Source organism: Catharus ustulatus, chromosome 1, assembly GCF_009819885.2.
Source record: "Catharus ustulatus isolate bCatUst1 chromosome 1, bCatUst1.pri.v2, whole genome shotgun sequence".
Classification (NCBI taxonomy): domain Eukaryota; kingdom Metazoa; phylum Chordata; class Aves; order Passeriformes; family Turdidae; genus Catharus; species Catharus ustulatus.
Genome location: NC_046221.1, coordinates 133122402 through 133139197, shown reverse-complemented (window position 1 = coordinate 133139197; position 16796 = coordinate 133122402). Strand labels below are relative to the sequence as shown.

The 16796-nt window shown below is 39.5% G+C and overlaps 1 protein-coding gene across 1 annotated transcript; it reads left to right on the top strand.

The window, feature by feature from the left end:
• The first annotated feature begins 295 nt into the window (after positions 1–295).
• Positions 296–16596, top strand: LOC116997293 (ATPase family AAA domain-containing protein 2-like). Its single transcript, XM_033061818.1, has 15 exons — positions 296–307; positions 1634–1682; positions 2010–2099; positions 4034–4100; positions 4848–5010; positions 5224–5339; positions 6545–6719; positions 7311–7399; positions 7747–7906; positions 9049–9139; positions 9581–9889; positions 11675–11765; positions 13131–13314; positions 14854–15039; positions 16120–16596. Exons 1-15 carry the CDS (start codon positions 296–298, stop codon positions 16318–16320), a joined length of 1983 nt encoding a protein of 660 aa, XP_032917709.1. The 3' UTR covers positions 16321–16596.
• Positions 16597–16796: the final 200 nt, after the last annotated feature.

Genomic DNA, 16796 nt, shown 5'->3' with positions numbered 1-16796 from the left:
AAGACATGGTGGAATGTTGGATACAAAGTGAAGCAGTCCTAGTGTTTCTGTCTGTGTGTCTTTGTGAAGCCCACACTGACAATTTTTTTCTGAAAGGTTTGCAAAATGGAACAGCAATGAGATGTTTTTTCTACCATATGCAGTCATAGAAAATCAGTGTAAGACCTTTATTCCAATTACAAGAAGAATAAGCAATCTTAGGAGTTGAGATCGATGGTCCTTGTTGCTTCCTTGCAGCACACTCTGAGTCTGCTGTCTGAGGAAGGCTGTGAACTAAAAATGACTTAATGCTATCATGCAGAGCAACGTAAGTGTGGTGACAAACTTCCATAATTTCTTCCTGTTATCTTAATATGATCTTCAGGATTCATTTTTTTATTGCTTAATTAGATTTTTTTTTTGTTGTGTACAGCAAGAGGGGAAAATAAACCAGAAAATGGTGTATGTTTGCAAATGCTTGACCACTTGTTCTTGAATCTCTCTATTAAAAACGTAAACTTTTGGACCTAATTTTTAAGTGGTGTTGAAAAACTTGACTGGAGGCCACAGTGCACACTATATTGAAACATCATACTGGTTATGTGTGCTGGTTTCAATTAGGTTTTCTGTACCTGCCTATCTTTGCTCTTACATATCAGTTTTGTATCTTAGTATCTCAGAAGCAGGTTGGCAACAAAGTGGATGATGGGGAGAAGATTTGTAGGATATTTCACGTAATTACTTAGTTGTATTTTTAATTTAGCTGAACAAACTACTTCCAAAACACAGTGTAGTCCAGAAAACTATTTATTTTTGCTGTCCCATTGTAGTGAATACCTTACAGTCATGTCACATCTACTCTCAAAGGATGGAAATATCTTCAGAAGAAACTCAAAAATAGCAGTAGAATGCTGCAATACATGTCGTAAACTATGCTTTCTGAATTGCCTTATGACTTTTGAATGGACTCTGCTATTTCAGGGCTTGAGTTTTCACTTCAAATCTTAATAAATACTGATGCGGGCTTTATCTATGTTTTTTTTGCCACCCTCGCCTGCTAGCTCAAGTAGCTTCTATTGTGAGAACTCATGTTAAAATTATATTTAGCAGCCATATTCCCTCTTAGTTTTCCTCTATTTAATCTGCTGTCTTTTTGAATGAAAAGTACTTTGTTTTTTGAAATCTTCATAGCCTGCTTTGATAGGTCTTTTTTTTTGTTGTTTAGATCTGAATTCCTTTATGTTTTCTTTGTTTTTTCTGCTTGTTTGTTTGTTTGTTTGTTTGTAAATGAAACCTGAATTTTCTGTAGTACTTTATCATCTCCCAAATTCTGGGATGATTTGTTTTGTCTGCTAGGAATTGCATTGTCCTAGTTCTGCTGCACTCTTGGATTATTTTCCTGGGATTAATTCATGCACTCTCTTTTTGCATCTGGTGAAGTGTTTAACTATCACATGTACTAAACCCTATTTTAGAGCAGAAATACTTGTTATTAATCCTGGGTACCAGAGAGATGCTCCCATTCTCTCCTCCTGTGCCTAATTGAATTTTTTGTGTATATGGAGTGCCTTGATAATGTTGCTATATAAGTACCAAATATGCCCATAGGTTTTTTGCGTATTTCTGACTGATCTTTCTTCTTTCTTTTAATTAGGAAAGCCTCAATATGGGAAGAACTAGAAGTGAAAAATCTGATGATCAAGGTAGCATTGTAGGCTATTTCTGCTTTAAATTTTCTTGACCACACTTTAGCAAAAGTCAGTTGAGATGGGCTGAACTGCTTGTTGTTTTTCATCTGTTAAAGAATTTATATTGCTATTGCCATTACAGGCTGTAAGCTCTAGGGCCCTACTGTAGCGAGCTCAGAACAGGTATTCAGCCGAAAAAAAAAAATCCATGTTTTTCCAAAATGCTTACAAAATAGGAAGTTGTAGACAGGTGGGAATACATCATGTAGTGTGTTTTGAATAGATCACACTTGCAAGAGTACTTACACAACTCAACATTGTGTGGATGTGCACCGTTTTCAGCAGAAGGGAGTGAAGGAAAAGAAGACAATGGTCTGCGTCGCTCCTTCCGGTCGAGGAAAGCTGTCGAGCGCTATCAATCTCCTTTGGAAAGTAAGTGTGCTGGGCTGACCCTGGTTGGACACCAAGCTGCTCTATCACTCCTGCTTCTCAGCTGAGCTGGGGAGAGAAAATTAGATGGAAGATAACTTGGAGGTTAAGGCAGTTCACCAAAGCAAAAGAAAAATGTTGTGCACAAAGAAAAAAGTTTTGTTTTCTACATGCCATCAGCAAGTGATGTCTGGCCACTTCCCAGAAAGCAGGGCTTCAGCATGTGTAGTGATTGCTCCAGAATGCAAACATTTTCAATTACAAATTATAGCTAAGGTGGTGGTATATGGTATGGAAACTCCCTTTGGTTAATTTGGGTCAGCTATCCCAGCTGTGTCCCCTCCCAGGATCTTGCCAGCCTGCTGCTTGGGAGTGGAATGTTGGGAAGACAGAACTGTGCTGTGCCAGCACTGTTCAGCAATAGCCAAAACACTGGTGTGTTATCACCACCTTTCCAGCTACCAGTGAAAAGCAGAGCACTGAGGGCTGCTGTGGGGAAAATTAACTCCATCCCAGCCAGACTCAATACCTTATGTTATACAATACCATATATATACAATTTCTCTTGAGAGCTAATTTCTTGCATGGAAGTGGGCAGTTGTTGGTTTAGGGTCTTTTAAAAATGAAAATATATGCACACAACTTCTCTTTATATTTCTTAGTTAATTCTACCAGTAAATTTTATTGAATGCATATATCTTGTGAGCATTACAGTAATTTCAGGAATACAAGCCACACCATTTTGACTTAGATTTTGCTCTCAAACTGGAAATGCGGCTAATATTCAGGAGCGGCTAATATGTGAATAATTTTCTGACATTTACAACCCCAGAAGTGCCAGCCAGGGTGCCGAACCAAGCGCCTGCCAGTAAAACCCAGGATTTCGCTATTGTTACAAATTGGTTACTGTGTTGCGCGGCGGGTGGTGCCAGCTCAGTGCCGGCAGCGTGGGGGGAGGGAGGGAGGCAGGGGAGTTCCCTACTTCAGGCGGGGGAGAGGCAGGGGGCTCTGTGCTGACATCCCCACGGCTTGGGGAGGAGGTGGGGGGCTCCGCCCCTGCCCTCCGCCGCCGCAACGGGAGCAGGGGGCGCTCCGTGCTCGCCCGCCACCGCTGTGGCGGGACTGGGGCGTGTGTGCTCCATGCCCACTCGCCGCGGGACCGGGGCATGTGCTCCGTGCTCACCCGCCGCCACCGCAGCGGGACCGGGGCGTGTGCTCCGTGCCCGCTCGCCGTGGGAGTGGGGCATGTGCTCTGTGCCCGCTTGCCATGGGAGCAGGGCGTGCTCCGTGCCCGCCCGCCGCCGCCGCAGCAGGAGCGGGGCCGGGGCGAGCGACCCCAGAGGTGGCGGTCAGCCCCGAGAGGCCCCACCGAGCGGTCCCACCAAGCTGGGCCACCTGGCCCTGTCAGCAGCCCCGAGCGGGCCGAGCCTGCACAGCCCGAGCCAAGCCAGTAAACCCCGCCCTGCCGCCGTTCTGTTACTAATTGGCAACTTTGTTGCACGCGGGTCCTCGCTGCGAACGACAGAGCGGCTTATATTCAGGTGCAGCTTATTTATGGACAAAGAACGAAATATTTGCCAACACCCAGAGATGTGGCTTATACTCAGTGCGGCTTGTATTCGTGAAATCACTGTATATTTTTCTTCTTGCCATTTGGTATCCTTATTGTTTCTTTTCAGTTTAAAAAAATTACCTATTTACCCTTAAAAGAATAGGAATTAAAGAGACTTAATAATTTTACTCTTGTGGTTTTTCTTAAAAATCAGGTGTGTGTCTTTTTACTTCCATTGTGCACTGATGAAACCACCCAACATTTCCTCTTTGAAACTTTCTCTGAACTTAGAGATGGATAATACCTGTCCCATTTTCTGCCTCTGATTATCCTGGCTTCTCTCAAACTTGTTTGTAGCTAATTATAAATTCTTTGCTTTCAACAGATATAAGAAAGCGTAAACGAAGGTTGTCCAACAATTCTTCAGCTGTCAAAAGGAGAAAACCTAAAAGGTTGGTGTGTGGTTTATCATAGTTCCCCTTTACAAGAATGCTGTTGGTCATATGACTGAATAATGGTTTCAAGTTTTTTTGGACTGGTTGTAATAAGGGATTAATATAATTGCAGATGATTACTGTGGTAGTCTGAGGGTATAAGGGAAACAAACACTGCAGGGGAGACCATCCTTTTTACTAGATGTTAGATTTTATTTGAAAATGCAGTATTTATGGCCACTGATAAGGTGGTGATGAGGGTTGTGACTGAGATTGTATAACTGAAATTAATTTTTCTGGAATGGAAGCCATAATATCCCTCTGAAAATGTGAGACTTGAAAGATGTACACATTAAGATTTAAGACTTAATCTTGAAGGGTACAATTTATTAAAACTGAAGACAGCTTACAGGGAGAGCCTGTAAGGAAGTTTCAATTGATTTTTTATTCAATCACTCAGGAGAGTTTGTGTTTCTTTATGAAACTATCCTTAAACAAGAAAAATGCCTAATGAAATTCTAAATTATAAATTGCAATAGTCATATTTGTAAGTGCTAAGAGTTGTTAAAATAATTATCTCAGTTTAAAGTTCTGTATTTACTCATGGCCATTAAATGTAAAACAGTTGAAATGAATAACTATTTAGGAAGTTTATGCTCATTTATAAGATCTTTTGGATTCATTTTCTATCATTAGAAAATTAAAAATCATCTATCTGCATCATAAATTAAAAGCACTTTTTTCTTTCTCCCTAATTCAAATTAGGTCTCCTTTGTCCAAGTCTAAGAAAAATCACATAAAGGGAGCTCTAAATGATCACATGAAAACTGAAGCAACTCGGAAATGCAATTTAAATGAAGTTCACCACGATCACATGAAAATTGGAGCAAGTCTGGCTGGTGTGGAGCAAATGCAAATAGATGATTCCGTAAGTATTTTTCTTCATCATGTCAGTTAGATGTGCAGTATTTGTGAAAGCTTCCAGAAATGGGCCATCTACAGCTTCCTTGACTTACAGTGTTGTCTCAAGCAATTTTCAGATTGCTACTAACATTTTCTTTCTACTGACGTCTAATTTGTGATGGAACCTTCTAGTGGTTGCAACTTTCTTTAACGTGTGTTCTGTTGACTTCATCTTTAGGTGCAATTTCATGGCGTGGGTGGTCTGTCTGACCACATTTCAGCTTTAAAAGAGATGGTCATTTTGCCGTTGCTTTATCCTGATGTCTTTGAGATATTGAAATTTAAACCTCCAAGGTAAGAGATACCATTTAAAACTATAAGTTCTTAACTCAATTATTTTCATGAGAATATTCAACTGAGGTGTCCACATGTTTCCATGCTTCAAAATGTTCAACAGTGTTTATGGTTCTTTTTAACACTAATAAAAAGTAATTATAAAAAATGATAGAATACAACATATATGTAGGTTCAGGGATTTATTGTGTGGCAAGACTATCCTTTAAAAGGTGGAGGTGGAGATTTTTATCTTTAGAGTCCTGCATGCAAGTGGACTTGATTATTTTGTGAACAGGAAGGAATTATCTGCTTGTAGTTAACTGTGATTTGTTGTGTGGAAGTCCAATTCTGTCTTATACCAGCCCTTTCTTTCCCCAGCTATTTTCAGGTATTAGTTTTACAATTGATGGGACTTGCAGCTAGAACTTTGCAGGGTTTTTTGTGCTTGCGCTAAAAAAAGAATCTGTCACCTTCTTAAACAGCTAAGTGAGTTCTGTGTTATGAAATAAGATTATTAGAGATTCATTAGTTTTATATATCCTTGGTAATGGTATATTGAAATAGGACTTCAAATTCTTTACTTCCAGTGAATTTAAAAGTGTTGGAAACACTGAAAAGAAAATCTGTGTTTTGCTTCTTTATTCATTGAAATTGTTTTTAAAACAGCACTGCATTGGCTCTTCTAGTTGGTGGAAATACAGAAATGCAGAATACCTTCCCATTTTTAGACTACTTCCTTAATCACCAGCAAAGGGAGACTAAATCCAGTAAATTAAAGCTTTTCAAGGGAGAATGAAATGCTTTACTCTCAAATCTTGACTTCTGTGAAAACAAGAATGAATATGCAGTTTGTCATTGAAAAAGGAACTGATGATTCCTAAGTTATCCCAGTCAGAGATTCTGCATTGGAAGAATCTTTGCTCTTGCTTCGCTCCACTCTACTGTGACCATTTCTGTTGGTTTGTCAGAACTGGGATGCTACTATCTTTTCTCAAGATTTTTTACATCTGCATTATTCTCTTTATTCATTTTGTTTGCTGCCTTGCAGAATTGTGTAGGAACACTTTTGACTTTTCTCACACTTCAGCTGTTACTACCTTATCCATGAAATTTTCATCTTAGAGCAGAGTTGTGTGTTTTAGGGATGGCGGTTGTAATAGATACATTCCATTATGTTTCTTCTTATGTGAATTTTTTAAAATTTTCTTTCTTTTAAATTGTAGAGGCTGTTTATTCTATGGTCCACCAGGGACTGGAAAGACCCTGGTTGCTCGTGCACTAGCTAATGAATGCAGCAGAGGTGACAGGAAAGTAACCTTTTTTATGAGAAGTGCTGCTGACTGCATGAGTAAGTGGGTAGGAGAATCTGAACGACAGCTTCGTTTAGTATTTGAGCAGGTAAGGTTGAAACATGCCACGTGTTCTATTGGAATTGTAACTTAACTTTTTGTGGTCAAGAAGAACTCACTATTTTTCATTTTTTGTAATCTCCCTCCACTGAAATGGGATTATCAGTATTCCCTTTTTCAATGGAGTCTTTTGAGATGTATTGAAAAGATTAATAAAGCAAACAAGAAAATCACCACCACCCTCAAAAAACCCTCCACCATATGCACAACTCACTCACAAAAAAGGTCTCAAGAAGCTTTAGGTGAGATGGTAGCTTTAGGTGAGAGGGAAGCAGATGCAGGGTGAAAACATGTTCATTTAAATTAATAATGGAAGGTCACTTCCAGAAACTTTGAGTCCTGTCTCTGTTCTCATGGTTGAGAAATAGCAGTAAAAACTACTGGTATGATTTGTTTCCTGTCACCCAGTCTCAGTGGGTTGACAGGCTGCTGTTTCACATTCGGCTAATTAGTAGAGATCCCTGATACTAGTCTGAAAAATCTCATTCCAGTGCCTTTCCAACCATAATGTCTGTAATGCATTTTCTCTTTCAAGTAGTATTGTTTTCCTGATGTCAGTGTTCCTGTGTTTTCATTGTAGGCCTACCAGATGCGACCTTCAATTATTTTCTTTGATGAGATCGATGCTCTTGCTCCTATACGGTCCAGCAAACAAGACCAAGTTCATAGGTTGGACATGTTTTGTATCTATGTGGAAGATGTTTGATCTTTGTGAAAAGAAGACTGCAACCTATTTATCTTGATGTGACACCTTCATTTAACCTGAAAACTAGTCATTCAGTGCTAGTGAATTTCAGATGATTTTTAAACAATAATTGGAAACAATTCACTAATCTTGATACCAGTACAAAGTCTGTATTACCTTATCTGTATTTTGCTATGTCCTAAAATAATTTTTCACTGATCAGCGTCTTGTCAATAAAAACTTGTCCTTTTTGAAGGATCAGTGGAGAAGGTTATGTGGGACTGAAGAAAATTTGCTAAGCCAGTGAATGAAAATCACATTTTTCTGTTAGCTCTGTTGTGGGGACACTTCTGACACTTATGGATGGCTTAGCCAGCAGAGAAGAGGTTGTAGTAATAGGAGCCACCAACAGACTGGATTCCATAGATCCTGCTTTACGAAGACCTGGGCGCTTTGAACGAGAATTCCGCTTCAACTTGCCAAACAAAGAGGTCAGAACTTCTAGTCAGCCTTTTGTGGCAAAGTCCATCCTTATAACAAACCCCTGTAACAAGGCAGCGTTGTGGAGCAGTGCAAGTCTCCATCTGTAGTGTACAGCTTGACATAAGAGAGATATCTGCAGCCATTCTGTTGTATTGTGAAGGGCAAACCTGGTACTGAATATAGATAGGAATTAGATGATGTCAACAGGTAGTTGCTTTTCTCTTGGACAAAGATATGCTGCACAGGTGCAGCACTTCGAGTTCAATGGCAATAGCTAAACAATGAAGAAATTTGTTCTATAGCAACCAAAATATTGGGGTGGGGATGGTTGGGAGAGAGATGGTGTGCAAAACTGTAACCGTGCTTTTGTGTTTTTTCCTCTGGCTATCACTGATATTTCTCGGCACTTTTTGGAGCAAAGATAAAAGGATAATTGGATTGAAGACTAGTAAAAGTGAATAAAACAGCACATTTAGCACAAACATTTGTATTCAGTATTTATCTGCTCTCAGGAACAACAGACAAGGTGCCATGAAACAGATCTAATACACAATTCCCTGCTGTGGAAGAATTCTAGAAGTGTGCCTCTGTGTACCAGGAGATACTTCACTTAAAGTCTTGCTAGAATCAGAGATGAGAATGGGTGATGTTTGACATTTTCTGGATGAGTGACAGTAGTTTGAGTCATAGTTTTTGTTCTTGGCAGCCACTGTAGCAATTTTAAATGGACTAGGACTGTTTTCTTTGAATGAACTGGCAGAAAAGCAAATTGGATGAACTACTGAAACTGTCACTGTGGAATTTTGCTAAATTTGAGAGAATTTTCTTTGATGCAAAATACCTATTTGCAGATTTGCAGATTTGTTCTTAAAAAAATTTAGGTCTCACACTTATGGAGCTCACTTTTTATAGAAGATGCACCTGTCCTTTATTTCACTGCATCCCCCACAAGAATTTGATGTAAGAATTTTAAAATGATGAATTTTCCTGCTTGAAGGAACAGCGAGTGTATTAATAACTGACGTTTAAAATAGTTTAGGAGACAGGAAAAGTATTTGTACTAGTGTGAGAAGTTTTGGAGTTTTGTGTGGTGGTTGTTTTCTTAAGAGAAAACTTAAGACAAATGAAAATGCAACCATTTTATTTCTAGGCAAGATTAGAAATTTTCAAAATTCATACACGAGACTGGACCCTGAAGCCATCAGACAACTTACTTGAAGACCTGGCTGAGAAGTGTGTTGGTGAGTTTGAAAACAGTGTGGATCCTTTCCCCCTGGGCAGTGTTCAGGCACTCTGCCCCCGGCCTGTAGCACTGCATGGGACTGTGACTGAAGTGCAGGAGCCAGCACCCGGCTTTGTTGAACCTCATACCCATTGATCCAGCCTGTCCTGATTCCCCTGCAGAGCCTTCCTGCTCTGTAGCAGATCAGCGCTCCCACCCAACGCAATGTTGTCCACAATCTTACTGAGGATGTACTCAATCCTCTCATCCACACCATTGCTGAAGGAATTAAAAAGGACTGGACTCAGTACTGAGCCTTGGGGAGTGCCGCCAGTGAACCCTCAGCCAACTGCATTAGCATCATTCACCAACACTCTTGGCCCAGCCATCCAGACAGCTTTTAACCTATATAACATATAGGTATGTTGACGTAACAAGTGGTTCTTGTTTTGTTTGTCAGGATTCTGTGGAGCTGATATTAAAGCCTTGTGTGTTGAAGCTGGGCTCTGTGCTTTGCGCCGCCGCTATCCGCAGATACATGAGAGTGACAAAAGACTGAAGATAGATGCCAGATCGATTAAAGTAACAGCAAAAGACTTTGCCACTGCCATGCAGAAGATTGTTCCAGCATCACAGAGAGCTGGGGCTTCACCTGGGAGAGCACTACCAGCTATTTCAAAGCCGCTGTTAGAAAACACCCTGGAAAGAATTTTACAAGCCTTGCAGAGAGCATTTCCCCATGCAAGCTTTGCCCTGAAGAAGAACCAAGGTATTACAATAACATCTAATTGTTTAAAATCCTGCCAAAGCAGAAACTTCTGATTTCTGCCACCAAAATGCACAAATTTCTCAGTCATAATGACAGTGCAATTTCATACTTTGTGTGTGCATAGTAGGAGCTCTATGTGACTCGTAGAATGCAATGGAGAACTATGGGTTCTCTACTGGAGCCACCTGTTAATCATTTCAGAGATGGATCTAAGGTTTCACATATGAGTCACTTCTTTCCAAACTGTAGAATCATTGAATGATTTGCATTGGAAGGGACCTTAAAGGTGATCTAGTTCCAGCCCCTTGGACAGGGACACCTTCCACAAAACCAGATTGCTCAGAGCTCCATCCAGCCTGGCTTTGAAGACTTACAAGAACTGGGCATCTATGACTTCTCTGGGCAACCTGTTTCAATGCTTCACCACTCTCACAGTAAAGAATTTTTTCCTAATATCCAACGTAAACTTTCAGTCTGAAAACATTCCTTCTTGTCCTCCCACTACATCTTCCTGTAAGGAGTCCCTCTCCATCTTTCCTGTACGTTTTCTTCAGGTACTGGAAAGCCAAAAGTAGGTCACCCTGAAGCCTTGTCTTTTCCAGGCTAAACAAACCCAGCCAAACCCAGTTTTCCCAGCCTTTCCTCATAGGAGAGGTTCTCCATCCTTCTCATCATCTTGATGGCCTCCTCTGGACTCAGTGCAACAGGCTGATATCCTATCTGTGCTGGGACCCCACAGCTGATGCAGCACTGCAGATGGGATCTCACAGAGCAGAGCAGAGGGGCAGAATCCCCTCCCTGGCCCTGCTGCCTATGCTGCTTTGGATGCAGCCCCAGATACAATTGGCTTTCTGGGATGCCAGAGCACATTGCTGGGTCATGTCCAGCCTCTCAGCCACCAGAAACCCTAAGTCATTCTAGACAGGGCTGCTCCTGATCTGTTCATCCCCAGCTTGTGTCGATACTGGGGATTGCCCTTACCCAGGTGCAGCACCTTGAACTTGGGCCTGTTGAACCTCATGAGATTCCCATTGTCCCAGTTCTTGAGCTTGTCCAGGTCCCTCTGGGTGGCATCCTATCCTTCAGGTGTGTCAGCTGGACCACTCAGATTGGTGTCATCAGCAAATTTACTGAGGTTACACTCAATTCCTTCATCTATATCATTAATGAAGATATTAAATAACACTAGTCCCAGTAGGGGCCCTGAGGGACACCCCTTGTCACTGATGTGAACTGGAACTCTGAGCAATTAATCGCTACCTTCTGGATGTGACCATCCAACCACTGTCTTATCCATCTAGCAGTCCATCCATCACATTCATCTGTCTCCAATTTAAAGAGAAGGACACTGTGAGGGACTATGTCATAAACTTTATGGAAGTCCATATAAATGATGTCTATAACCCTTCCTTTTGTCCACTGATGTATAAGTATTACTAATATAGTTAAGAAGTGCTTACATGAGGGGAGAAGGATTTTTCTGGTATCTAGGAACTACAGAAATTGTTCTTGATCATCTTTATTCTAAGGAAAAGCCTCCAAAGTGTTTGTCAATAGAGAGATAATACCTACTGCACATCATAGGACATAGGACAGCTTTGTATAGACTTGTGCAATCTTCTTAGATTTGTGGTAGAGTGTGCTCTTCAGATAATAGCATTCAAATAACAAAATGCAAGAGAAATGGTTTCCAGCACTGATTTCAAAGACATATTAAAGCAGGAGCCAGATATGAAATATTCAGTGAAGATAACAAATTTCTCTTGTCTTTAAATCCTATCTTAGGGAATGATGTGTTTGACAGTGATGATGACTTACCATCAATCTCTGAAAAGAAGTCTGACAGCAAAAAAACAGAATTCCGCACTTTTAGCAGGTACATGTTTATCCTCTTTATGGTGACATTTTTGAGATGGCTGAATCTGTGAAATATCATGTAGATATGTGAGGGTTGCTTGATGAAGGAGTTAAGGGTGTGTGGGGGGGTGATCAATATTTGCAAGAATTCAGCTGTGAAGATCCAACGGGGTACTAGATCTAACTGTTCTGACTACACTGCCCTAACTTGTCAAACTGATCAGCCCAGCCTACTAAGTCAAACTGTTGCATTAAAAAATGTTAGTTTAATCCATAGTATTCCTTCAAAGAACCAAGACCTCCAAAAAGTTCGTTCTGTCCTTTTAGCTTGAAAAACCTCTATGGATTTATGTAGCCATCTTTTACGCTTCTACCTTCCAAGATGGTTGAACCAGTAGCAAATTATGTATCAGAAACAATAACTGGTTTGTTAAATCACTGTGAGAAAAATTTAAATGATTCTGCATTTTTTTACCTTTACCCTGCTGATTTTTTGTTATCTTTTGACATATTAATTGTGGAAGTCACATTGTCCAATAGTTTTAAAAATAGATTATTGTCAGATATTTTTCTCCCTTCCATGGCTATGCTGCCCAGAAAATATGACTTGCTAAGCTTGGTTGGTTTCTAGAATTTTTCACTTCAGCAAGTAAAGGTACAATAATAATGTGGTGGGAAAATGCACAAACCTCTTCACAAGTGTATTTCATGCAAATAAAGCAAGATGACTAGGAAATTAACACCAAAGATGAAACCACTAGAATGACTGAATAAAATTAATATAACTCTTATGCATCTTCTGTGTAGTGCTGTAATTTAAGCAATCAAGATGTGTTCTTCAGATACAACTAATGTGTTTCAGTACCCACATTAGGTCTTTTTCTAGAAAGATGATTTTGGCCTTTTTTTCCCACCATCTCCAGAAACTGTGGCCAAATTTTAGCTAAATTTGACAGGGGTGGAGATCTCACTTAAAGTCAAGACAAGCTGAAAATGGTTGTGCATGGACAGTGAAGTGACCCAGACTGGTTCATGCTGTGAGAGTTGTTTTTTTGCCCTGTATGAGGTTACTGACCAGCTGTTTTGTGTGTATTTGCCTGGACATTCCCCCTGTGAGATTAAAGAGCTGTTACTTAACTCAGCCAAAGGAATAGTAGACATGCTGGGGACTGGCAGGATTTTTTAGCAGATTGATACCAGTTTTTGAGAAAATAGGCTTTGATAAATAGATTGGTCTTCTTGATCTCAGAATCACAGACCAGCTTATTACTTGGTACAACATGAAGCGTATTTACAAAAAAACCAAAAGTATGGGAAAAATATTTAACATCTGTATGCCTCTTCATCACTCTTCTTAAAACTTGTTTTCTTCTTATTGTTGTAGAAATTCTTCTTACCAACCAACGTCTTTCAGGCCACGGTTCTTACTAGTTGAAGAGCCAGGATGTGGGCAGGCTTTTGATTTGGCACCTGCTGTATTACACGCCCTGGAAAAGTTTCCAGCTTATACACTAGATCTATCCACCTTGTTTATTAGCACCACATCACAGGAAGAAACATGCTCACAGGTACCTTTTTTGGGTTTTTTGGTTGATCTAATAAGATTCTGGAACTGTATTTAAGCTGGTGAAATGAGTACAAGTCACTGTTAATGGAATTGTCTGATTTGGATTTGCTGTTATGTGTTCACTTTTGTCTGAAAATTCAGTTTTCTTGTAGATGGAATGATACTGAATAAAGACATTTGTACATAGCCATGTTTCATTTCTGTTTGAAATGAAAGAGGGAGGCTGTTGCTAGCAGCTTGGGAAGATGGGAGGTGCTGCTAAGTCCCTCTGTGGAAAGTAATCCTGCTGGTCTTGATGGGATCCAGAAAGTAGTTTTTCTTGCTTCTTAAATGTTTGTGCTCCCAGTAGCTGTCTCTGGATCACCTGATGGTATCACACATGCTTTTTGTAACCTTCTTTTTTATTGTATTTGTAGGGCAGACAAAGTTTTTGTGAAAATAAGTTTTTTTTTAATATACAATTTGTACAGCTGCAGTGAAAAGCAATGGAAGAATTGCAATTCATGGAATGCTTAAATGTGCAAAGTGAAGTGTGTCCCTAAACTAGAAAAAATAAATATAAGCAGATTACTGCAGTTTTGATTTTTTACCTTTAGGCAATAATCAATTTAATTACTTGGCATCTCTGTATTAAAGTATTTTTATCTTTATTAGCAGCATTTTAGAGCTGTACAAATCAGGACAGACATATAAAGCGACTGGATACATGTTTGCCACACAGGAGGAACAATTCTCTTTTTATTATGTCACAGTTGCACTTGTGGCTATATAAATACCCCATCTACTGCATGGGTATACCACACATTTCCTGTCTTGTGACAGGAACTCCCTGCATATTGTTACTCTGAAATGGTGCATGGAGAAATTTACCATATTAAAGGACTGTTACCACTTCCCTCATGCAGTCAATTTGTGCCCTTTTCTGTGATTGAGGTGCCATCTGTAGGCAGTGGTTTGTGGTCTTCCAAAGCACATTATCTGCTCCGATGGATACTTTGATAACGAGAGGAATGAGAGGCTCTGAGCAGTTTATTACTTCAGGCAGGCTAAGGACTGGTCACCTCTTATAAAATGTGCTTGAAGTTATGATTTGTGACCAGGCTTCTTTTACTGTGTTAGCCCTCATGTTTTCACGTAGGTCTTTGTTGAGGCTGTGCTGCGGTCTAACGTGGGCCCATGCTGAACTGGAAATGGTGCAGTCACAGTTGTGTAGCGATTTCTCCAGGCTAACACATCTTGCTGAAGGGTTGTCTTGATTTTTCAGGCACATCATCACATCATCTGAGTTTTGAGGCTCCTCAGGAGTTACCTTACCCCTAAGTAATTTTGAAATCTGATTCAGTTCTGTTTCTGTCTGCATAACAATGTCTATGTTTGAGTCAAAGTGAAAATGTTGCCTTATTGCTAAGGAGTTGTTAATTTATTGGTTTGTCTTGGCTTTCTGCACTCTAATTTCACAAGATAGTCTGGCTGATATATGGTTACTTAGTGGCCTGTTCTACATGATGTAGTTTTCTTATACAAGTTTTCATTTTACCAGTTGATACGAGAGGCTCAAAGAACAGCACCAAGTATCATTTATATCCCACAAATCCCTTCTTGGTGGGAGGCTGTTGGACCTACACTGAAAGCTGGTTTTACAGGACTACTGAATAACATTCCATACTTTGCTCCAGTTTTGCTCCTTGCAACATCTGATGTGCCACATGAAGATCTCCCTGAAGAGGTATTTCTGTCAATGCTTTTCTTTCTTTGCTACTCAATTTCTCATTAATTTACAGCTCCTTGAAACATTGGAATACTGTGCTGCTCTTAAGCAGATTTATGCTGTTATTACTCAGGCACCAGAACCTTGTCTCTTAAATTGCTTAGACAAAACAATGCTGAAAGCATTTGTCTAAAGTGTTTTCTGAGTAAAGAGATTGACTTTGACCCAACCTCTTCTCCCTTTTCACAAACTTGTGCTTACTAGACAGATATATAGGTACACTTCAGACAACCAGTTCAGTAGCTTCAAAATGGTTTGGTGTGTACTTAGTGAAGAATACACAGTGCCTGAAAGGTAGCTGGGAAAAAGCTTATTTTTCTGAAAGTAGTTTTACTGGTAAAGTACTGCGGTCACATTGTTAGTGATAGAATGTAATTTATAATTTAAACTATTTCAAAAAAATCAATTTCTTTCTTCATCTGGGTGGAAATTTGACAAATTAAAAAACTAGGGACTAACTTCTGTTTAAGCAACTTGGAAATCAATTTTTAGTTGTATTTCTTAACAAAATTAATTAAGAACACATGCTGTGCTTTCTAGAATCCGAGTGTTCATTAAAGGATGGTGTTTAAAATATTAATATTCTGCTCTGATTATTTTGTCTAAGTAATAGAAGTTTTTATAAAATTAGTAAGTGCCTTCTAAAATTTAAAAAACAAAATACCAAAAAGTTGGCACTTTTCTGCTGAGCCCTGCCTCTTCCCCTTGTAGCTGTCATAAATATTGAAGGTAAAGGACATCAGGCCAGGTAAATGTACAATAAGCAGTATTAGGGGTGGTGAATGTCACCCCTTTCTGATTGGTTTATCATACTTTTTTTCATGGATCTTAAACTCTAGAAGGTTGATTAGAGAAGGCATTTTAGTCTGCAGTTCTATGAGAATCTACCCTTTTAAGGCCAAGCTGTTTACTTTTAATAGCTTGTTTTATCTAGATGAGTATTCAACATAATTTAGAAATGCACTCATTCATTTCGAATAGAAAATAAGAAATTTTTGTGGCCTTATATCTGAAATCTCTTTTCTTCTCATGGTCTAGATAAAAACATTGTTTAATGCTAATCGTGAAGAAGTTTTCAATATCCCACGGCCAACCTGTGATGAAAGAAAAGGGTTTTATGAGGACTTGATTATGAGGCAAGCTGCTGAACCTCCTGCATCAAAAAACAGTGCAGGTAAGGATATTCTGCTTCTAAAACTTTGTTACTGTAAGCTAACAGCTGATACAGTATTTACTTAGGTGACAATTCTCTGTTAATAATTTTTCATGTACTTGAATTTGAGCACCATGAATTGACTAAAATTTTTCTATTGCAGAGTGGCACCTATTTCAGGTACAGGATATTTCACAGACATTATATTCCACATTAAGAGAAATCCTGACTTAGATTTGTGTCATTCCAGATTCGAAGGTACACCTTCCTTCAAGATGTTCTCAGGTGGATGTGCAACCACAAGTACAGGACAAGAAAGCAATCAAAACTAAAAAACGAGGAGTGTATGTGGATTACTCTGAGCTCGGAGTAAGTCTAACTTCAGTGTTGTTAATACTGAAGTAGGACATTTTCTTTATGATTGTAAATTAAGTTGATTGTTAACCAGTGCCAATTCAAACAATTTATGAGAGGGATATACAGTTTGTGAAATACTTCAGCATGGCAGTTGTTTCTGCAGCTGGTATAAACTGCTCTTGCTGTATTTTAGATGACAGGGCTC

Coding starts and splice junctions, on each gene's coding strand:
- LOC116997293 (XM_033061818.1), top strand. Junction 9,140..9,580: donor CCTGGCTGAGAAGTGTGTTG/GTGAGTTTGAAA, acceptor TTTGTTTGTCAG/GATTCTGTGGAGCTGATATT. Junction 15,040..16,119: donor ATGAAGATCTCCCTGAAGAG/GTATTTCTGTCA, acceptor CTCATGGTCTAG/ATAAAAACATTGTTTAATGC.